General features: G+C 32.7%; 1 protein-coding gene across 6 annotated transcripts in view; it reads right to left on the minus strand.

Annotated features, from left to right (window-relative positions):
* The window catches only part of LOC106460125 (peroxisome biogenesis factor 1-like), a 125,277-nt gene that overhangs the window by 48,516 nt on the left and 67,341 nt on the right, over positions 1-9,420 (minus strand). For all 6 annotated transcript variants that reach the window (XM_022387113.1, XM_022387103.1, XM_022387117.1 and 3 more), the window contains 2 exons: positions 6,981-7,165; positions 5,408-5,580 (listed from right to left, as the gene is read on the minus strand). In XM_022387113.1, coding sequence (XP_022242821.1) covers positions 5,408-5,580; positions 6,981-7,165 — 358 coding nt within the window. Of the gene's footprint in view, positions 1-5,407; positions 5,581-6,980; positions 7,166-9,420 lie in introns of those variants that run through there.

A 9,420-nucleotide genomic window follows, 5' to 3' on the forward strand; every position in this document is an offset into this window, starting at 1 on the left:
AACCGAAATTAGTACCGAATAATTAACTAGTTTACTACTTACTATTAATAATATATAGTATATATATATATATATATATATATATATATATATATGTGGCTTTTAAAATTTTTTGTCACTTAAGAACCTCCCAAGTAAGATACATACTGCTAAAGTCATGAATGACAATTGTAGTGTTTGTAGAATGTGTTCCAAGAGCAGTTATGGCACAACTTATTTTCCCATCGCTACTGAAGTGGCAGGCTAATGTTTGTGAAAACACCATGTTAGAAACGTAGAATAGTCATAAACAGCACGACAAAATTCAACCACAGTTTTAGACAGATGTTTTAGCGTGGTTAATCCGTATCAAGTATGACGATGGTAGATGATGTTAAGCCAGTCACGGTCAAGTTGGTGGTCTTCAATAAAATGCAATTTTAGCACGTTCTTTTGTTGTTGGTTTTAACTCAACAGTAACAGATCTTCGCACAACAGATAGCGCTGGAATTAGTTCAGACTTTCAGAGACACGCATTGCTGTCCAGACTATCCATCACAAGGCTCAGACTTTCAGAGACACGCATTGCTGTCAAGGCTATCCACCACAAAGCCCATCTAACCACCTGGGTAACCTCCTCTTTAATACCTCCACGATACAACACGATCAAGCCACTTAGGGGAAGGTTGTCGTATTGTGGGGGCTGTCAATGTCACATGTTTACACCTCGGACGAGTTGGAGAGCAAACACTTGAACGAGGGAGGACGTGTAGACTGAAATGTTGAGTTTATAGTTTGACAAGTGTACGCATACACGCAACTGAAAAGTGGTTCACCGTGTCTTCTCTATTTCAATAACAAAAATATATACAATGAAAATACCACTAAGAATTTCCAATGTAATAAGAATAAAAAAGTTCCTAACCTTCAGAATATCATTATTTTAAACAAACTACTACAAGGCATCTGTGGAAGTTACGATCACCAATTTCACGTGAATTCCTAAACAATTTTAATTAAACTTGTATAAAAATAAACCGCAAGATACTACAGTTGAATAAGTTAAGCTTTCTACAAAGCATTTCCAATCATGGAGAAACCTTAGTGGATTTGTTGTTTTGTCAAGTGCATATTTGAACCTGATTATACTTCTGTGTCTACAGAATGTATAGTTGTTTGTCAAGTGCATATTTTAACCTGATTATACCTCTGTGTCTACAGAATGTACAGTTGTTTGTCAAGTGCATATTTTAACCTGATTATACCTCTGTGTCTACAGAATGTACAGTTGTTGTTTGTCAAGTAGACACAGAGGTATAATCAGGTTAAATATGCACTTGACAAACAACTGTACATTCTGTAGACACAGAGGTATAATCAGGTTGAAATATGCACTTGACAAACAACTGTACATTCTGTAGACACAGAGGTATAATCAGGTTAAATATGCAAACTTGACAAACAACTGTACATTCTGTCATTCTGTTACGGTAGTGTTGGCTAGCAGTCTTCCCTCTATTCTGTCACTTGAAGATGAAACAATCGCAGATAGCCCTCTAGTAGCTATATGTGTACACTCTACAATTTTAATCATTACGTTTGTTTAATGTATGTGCTGTATAATTATGGTTATAATCACACAGTAATTATGTACCGAAGGAAACTGTTTTTGGAAAAAAAAAAACTTTTGCGTTAATATTACACAGTCAGCTACACTGAATTTGTGGTTCACCTAAATTTTAGATTGGATGAAGTTTAAAATATACTTATTGTTGAACGGATTAACAATCTTAATACAGTTACCTATAATAAATATTAAAACACGGTAGTACCAAAAAACATCTTTAATTAAGGACGTTTCGGAATCTCCTTAAATTCCAACTTCATCGTTAAAACCTAAAAAAATATGTTAAATCATAATATTCATACTACAAAAAACAACATTAGCTATTAAGCGAGTTTTCGTATTCAATCGTAAGTTTAGAAAGAACAGATTTAAATGGCAACAATATTATCTAATGTTTGATAAAACGTGAGGCATACATAGCTGATGTTTTTTGTAGTTCGAATATTATGAACTAACATTTTTTTGGAGATTTTAATGCTGAAGATGGAATTTAAGGAAATTTCGAAACGTCGAAAGCTGTTTTTTTTTGTATTACCGTGTTTTTAATATTTATTATAAAACTTCGTTTTCCATCTGATGAATAAATTACCTATAATTTCTAGTAATATTTTACAAAACAGGCTATATTTTCTTTAAGCTTATTTCAATCCTCACAAGATCTCAAAATTCTTACGGGTATATTGTTTGCGTTACAAATTTCTCTGTTGGCACATGAAAGATTTAATCTCAAAAAATAACACTCATTTAAAAAAAAAGAATTATATGATAAAAGTAACCTCGATATGTTACAATTTAAGGTATTAATTAACATAAGCATGCCGGATTATTCAATCACAACGATATTTCTACTATACAAGTTTGTTTTAGAGCAAAGCCATTTTGAGCGATCCGCTGTGTTCTCCACGGAGAATCAAACCCGGGATTTTAGCGTTGTAAGATTCGCAAACTTACCACTGTCTCATACAGGTGAAATCATGTTGTTGTCTTTATTTGACGTTAAGCACAAAGCTACACAATGGGCTATCTGTGCTCTGCCCACACGGGTCTCGAAACCCGGTTTCTAGCGTGTGAGTCCGCAGACATGCCACTGTACCACTGGGGGGGGGGGGCAAGAGAAATCATGTTATCGAGATGATTTGCAAATACAGTTTTCTTAATTTATGTAAGACTTTTCAACATGCAAGAAGTCAGATCAACACAAAACTGTCAGATTTGCAGCTGAAAATCTGATTACACAACTTTAACATCGTTAATTAGTAATATGCTTAATATATGTATACAAAATACAAATCCTTAACATGAGCACGTTCACATGTTAGTGTGGTAAAATACAGAAACATTTGGTTCACTGTCTAGCACATTATCTAAGAGGCACAAGCTATCATTATAACCGACTGTAGTCGCAGAGGGCAATAAGTTCACTTATGGGAATTACTGACTTTTTTAATACTTTAAACTATATAAATTATCATTACTTTTGTTATAACACAAACATTTCTGGTAATTAAAGTTTAATCTTCACGTTTTTTTTTTACAATGAAATGTAACTTTTTTGTTCTCCGTATGTTCAAACATTATTCTTTTTTTACATGTTAAATAATTTCAAATATTATCATCAAAAATACATTGGGGTCAAAAACAACTTTTTCAATTTTAAAGTAACCTTCTAACGCTGTTAATTAAGAAAATAAATAAATGGATAAAAATAACCTTTGAGAGCTTTAACATTTGTTATCTCATATAATGTTACATTTTTATTTCTTTTTATTATTCACATAATTTGATTATTATTAATAATTTTAAGAATAATAACTTTTATGTTGATTTGAAAGTACTATAAAAATATTACAATAGTAAAGTCATAATTGCTAGTCTTGGTTTAAATTATGAAACATGAATGATGTTAACACAATAACTAATTTTCTTAAAATTTCTAAAGGCCTGCCTTCAAAACTTAAGAATATTTATTCGAATTTTTGGTCACCTTCAAAGTACGATATTTTTTAAGAAGGGTTTACTCAGTGATTGTTACTGTTGAGGTTGTGGAGATATCAAAAAAATGCTGGTCTATAGTGGCGCCATCTGCTGTAACCTCACGAAAATTACTATAAATAAAAATTAGTTTCTCAAAACTACAAGTACACGAAAAAATCTAATTATTTTAAATACGTGTATTTTGGCACTTTTTTTTAACTTTCCTTAAAATTTTCTATTATACCTTACTATTTATGATTTTAAAATGATGTGTATGTGTATTTTTCTAAACTCATACTGTAACGAAATCACGTTTATAGGTATAACATTTTAATTAGCTTTCGCTCGTCTTCATGATGACGTTTCAATTAAAGATTAGCGAGAATAAGTCGTCCCCTAACAACAACTGATTAACTCCATTCTTTCAGAATAAGGTTAACAATCTTAATACAACGAAAAGGTTCATTAATACCTATAATTTCAGATACAAAAGTTGAGAAGGCAAAAAACCTATGCCATCAAAACTATTATTACCATAACATACTGTAGTTTTGTCCCAGTCCCCATGTTTACTGCACTGTAAAGAAAATCGTATGGATAACAGTTTGAACCCTAACCTGTTTTTAACTTAGTTGCATATCCCACAATTTATTTTTTCTTAGGTAAGGTGTTACTATTGCACTTCCGGTGAACATGATGCGAAACTTAAGGCAGAGCTTTAGAACAATTTCATAATCTGATAGGGTTAACACCAGTCAAAATTAATCGTAAGCAGCACCGTTGAGTATCTGTGGCTTTACTGTGACTAACATGCGTTAAGAGTTGAATTAACTTTCTACTGTTCATGACAATACAGATATTTTAAAATCTTTAAACAAAAGTATTTAGTGAATCAAGAAAAGAACACTGTTTCATAATTTCATTACTGCAGATGTATTGTTTTTGGTATGCAATACATTCGTCGTTTAAACATACTTAATTTAAGATTACTTTCATCGTTAATAAAGGGCCTAACAGTATAATTCAATGCTTTTTTGCAATTTTTAAAAATTTACTTTCATTATCACACATTTTATTTTAAATAATCACAAAACTCATCATGTGAATGATAAAATAATACACAAGTTTTCTGAAACCTGCTACATGATTTGACAGTACTTTTTTGTTTCTTAGAGTATAAGAATTTTTCCAAGTAAAACTAATAATTTTGCATTTTTCAAAACTTGCTATTTTTTTGTTTTTATCAATCTGATTAGTATCTATATTATTATATAAGTCTACACAAAAATATCTGAAAGATATTAAAACTAATAAATATTCAAGATGCTATTTTTTGTTACTTTCAATAAATAATTCTCAGTAGTTGAATTCAAAGTACTTTTTCTCATAATAAAAGTTCACTGTTAAAATTTCTGTAACCAAGCCAAATTGTTAACAATGACTGGAATAAATTCTTTTAATTTTGTGGGAACAGTCATTCTAAATTTTGGGCTGATTGACCAAATAAAGCATAAAAAAACTATAGGTGGAAAAAGCGAATAAAACAAATCTATTACTTGTGATAACACCACCAATGAGAATCCTAATAAACAGCACTATTCCTAGGCATTCTGACAAATATAAAAGTCAGTTTGAGTCATGAAACTATTAATTTCATAAGATCTTTCATAAAATAAAATAAATCTTAAAAACTATGTTTAATTTCAGGGTATGGGACCATAAAATTAGCAATATAAAATAACCTTTCTGGAAATCAAGTAAACTATTATAAGTAGCCTAATTTATGTTTAGAAATTTTGAACATGTTCATATATTAAAAAATCTCACATTGACTGGTAGTGAAGTCTTTCCTCAAGCATCACAGATGGAGACATATCATTTGCTACATACTGAAGGTGTTTCTGCTTTATAAGAGGGGAGAGGGAACTGGGAGCATTATCTTGTGTAGAAGTTCGGTGTCTTTGGTTTCTCCCATAAATATTAGTTTTGATGTCTTTCACCTGGAAATATCAACATAAATAGGTAAATTAAGAATTATTACTGAAAATATAAAAACTTGCATTTGTAGTTAAAAGTAAGTTTCTATGATTTATATATGTACTGTCATTTTAAATATGGTTGCTACACCTGAAGACGAAGAAAAATTGAAATTAGAAAAAAAGAAGTGTTAACTGTCAACAAAAATGATTTGTTCCTTTCTACACAAAATTACAGTTTTTAATAACCGAACAGTTCACAGGTAAAAAAGCATGAGCATTATATATAATACCTATTTTTTTCTACTAAATAAGTAAATATCACTTACACAGGCACAAGAATCATGTTTTTGTAGTTAAGAAATTATAGCACATGAGCCATTTCATTATTTGAGAAATGGTTTTTATTTTTAAGACATCATAAACTAACCTCATATTAACTATGTAATTATATTTATTTGATAACTTATGAATATGTTACTTGTAATAATGAATTTCAAAGACAAAGCAGTACATAATACCTTCTTACCTTACAACTTTGAACTGAATGGCCATTATTTCTTTACCCATTGGTTATTCGTTGTGTGTTGCTAAGTGCATAGCTACATAATGGGCTATCTGCACCGTGTCCACAAAAGAAAAATTAACCCAGTACTTTAATGTTATAAGTTTTTAAGCTTCCTGCTGATCCAGTATGGTACTAATTGATTAAATCATAAATACTTAGAGAAAGAAGACAAAATATAAAACTAACTGAAACTAGGTACTGGCAGGCAATCAGACTCAAAAAACTAAAATTCATGAACAAAACAGAGTTGCTAATCTGGATTTTGAAGTTGGAAATAGAAACATATCAATTTTAAAATGTATAGTTATTTTAGATTTAATCTTTGAAATTCATTATAGAACAAATCAAACAAAGTCAATCAATTTTCAGACTACAGTCATCAAGTATGAATTACAAACATTAAAATAACATCTTAACTCTCCTTTAAACTTTCCAACAGTAATAGAAATGACACAAAAAGAGCAACAAGAAAGGATGTTTAGGGTTGTTTCACTACTTTAGACTGATTAAAGAAAAATAAATTAATACCACAGAAAATTACATTTATTGAAAGAGTTAATCTGCAACATGTGTGGCAAAGACAGATTTTATTCAAAGTGCTTCACTAAATCAAGACAAAAGAGCAAAAAACCTGGTTTAGAGAAAATTAATTATCAGCCAATAGATGTTGCAGTACATCAATAATCCACAAGGATGACATTGACTTATTATCATACTCTATAGTTTCTTCAGAAATGCCATGGCACTGATAGAAGGTTCTGACTATTATTAAGTCTGATGTGATCTATTCAAGTAGTGAAACTGAAAGTCGAAAATTGGTTTTGTTTCCATTTTCAAGCATAGAATCTAATCAAACCTCCTGAAGAAGTTTTCTCTGTTGCTCAGGCTGAAGTTCTACTACGCCTTCTTCAACACTTGGAAGATACATCACTTCTTCATCTGTGATGCCTGGACTAAAGTTGTAATTAGATTGTTTACCTTTCTCTGTAACAACTTGTACCTTTTTGACCAGTGGACTGATACTCTTCTTTGAAAGAACAGCTGCAAAGGGTGAAATTTTTAGATGCTCGTTGAATGATGTTTTCAATTATATATATAATAAAACCAAGATAACTGAAAAATAAAAAATGAACCTAATAGATTTAGATCTATTCAATTTCAAAGCAAAAAAGACTTACTTTAATGGAAAAGGTGCTTTCAATATTAATATTTTTTTCACTGCTGAATATTGTGCTGAAATGCAGGTAATCAGTGGATATAAAGCATTACTGTTACTTTCCAATTTTTTATGCATAAAATACATCCAAATGCTTGATCATTCTTTTGTTTTGGTCTATAAGCCTAGGTTTAAGATAAATAATACCAAGAGATTTAACTGAGATGCCATGTAAATTTTATCTACTTTTCAATTAGTTTGTAACTCAAAACACTGTCTGGCATTTTCTTATTTTTCTGTATAACTCATGGTTTGTATAAATTGGAAACTGTCTGCTTAACAAAAACAAAAGATATTTCAGTTTCATTTCTCTTACCAGAAATTGAAGAAAAATTCAGTATGTAATTTGATTATATTAAGATTGCACCATGTGATATTTATCAATGTGATACATTACCTCTTAAGAACATAACTCACTAATATTTATTTCACTAAAGAGCACCAAGTAACAATAATTTGAAATACTGCCATCAGAATGAAAAACTGACTAATAACAACAGTGGAAAGCACCATTAACTAGAAGTTCATCATAAACTTTTACTCATGATCAAGTAGCTTTCATTCTTAGGAATTAGTTTGACTAACTATCTCAGTAAATTATCTTTTTCATAGCTTGTAAATAGTTAATATTTTCCTACACTGAAAATGTATTTCAAATAGTCACTTACCTCCTCTCACAGTTACAGCTATTCTCAATTTGACTACCCTCTAGTATGGTATTTGTTTGTTTGAAGTTAAGCACAAAGCTACACAATGGGCTATCTGTGCTCTGTCCACCACGGTATTGAAACCCGGTTTCTAGCATTATAATTCCGTAGACATACCGCTGTGCCACTGGGGGGCCTTTCTAGTATGCAAATTTTTGCTCGCCACTAGCCTTGGAACTCCCACCTAATTTCACATGTATACCACATAGTTCAGCTACATTTAAGCATGCAAATTAGTATGCCACAGTCCTTCACCAACAGAAGTGTGACACACTCTATCACAGCTGATTCCCTCTATGCAGTTGAACCCAATATTCACTTCGAGATTAGGCACAAAAAATGACACAGGAAGTGGGGAGAACATGTGGGTAGTGTGAGAGGAGGTAAGTATCTATCAGATATATATTTTCAGTGCAGGAAATTACTAAATTCCAATATGATTACTTACCTCATTTCACAGTTACAACTAGAATCTCACACTGAGCAGGTGGAGGGACTGATGTAAAATTACCTATGGAGTGAACCCTCTCTATGGAGAGGAAACACACATGCAGGAGACTGCACCACATCTGAACCAGGTATACTCTTCACCCATGTGGAGCCAACATGTGTGGTGTCGCAATTAAAGGGCAGAACAAGGTAACAATTCCAAATCCCCAAGGAAGAGGAATGTGTGTAGAGTGGCTAGGGAACATTGGACCGTAAGCAGGAGGTCAACTGCAGTCCAGTGGCACTGGAAGGAACTCGACCAGTCCATGGCAGGAGAAGAGTTCTCAAACATTCATCTCAGGTCTAGGAACCAGAAGGGAAGAGGAGCCTCAGTTCCGACAACCTAAACCATCATGTGTTTAAATCCAGCACAACCAGCAGCAAGAAATCCTAGGAATGAACATCTGGACAATATCAGGAAGTTGGAAATGCAATGTGGAGGGTCAAGTCCAGTCCAAAACTGAAAAATACATTGGGGATGTAACATCCAATACAGAGTAGGAGGAAGTTCCCAGCCCACTCACATGTGAGGACTTATTGTTGGCTGATACAGCTCCAACCAAAACCAGTCACCCAGGAAACAACATCCAGGTTGCAGTGGGAGGGAGGTTTCCAGCTGGAGGGGCAAAAACAGATGGAAAAATCCAGTTAAGAATGGCAGCATCTGGAATAAAACATCAGACCTACAGCAGGAGGATAGTCACACCTTCTACACAGGCAGAAAGCCACTGCCCTACTTTTACTGAGTGGAATTGTGCACACTCAGGAGGATTCCTCCATGAATTACCATCCCAGTGGCTGGGAGCAAGAAAGTGGTAAGGACTCCTGTACTCCACTGGAAGAAGGGGGGGGGGGGAGAAATGCATTGAAGAATCTGGAGGAAC

Source organism: Limulus polyphemus, unplaced genomic scaffold (assembly GCF_000517525.1).
Source record: "Limulus polyphemus unplaced genomic scaffold, Limulus_polyphemus-2.1.2 Scaffold32, whole genome shotgun sequence".
Taxonomy (NCBI): Eukaryota; Metazoa; Arthropoda; class Merostomata; order Xiphosura; family Limulidae; genus Limulus; species Limulus polyphemus.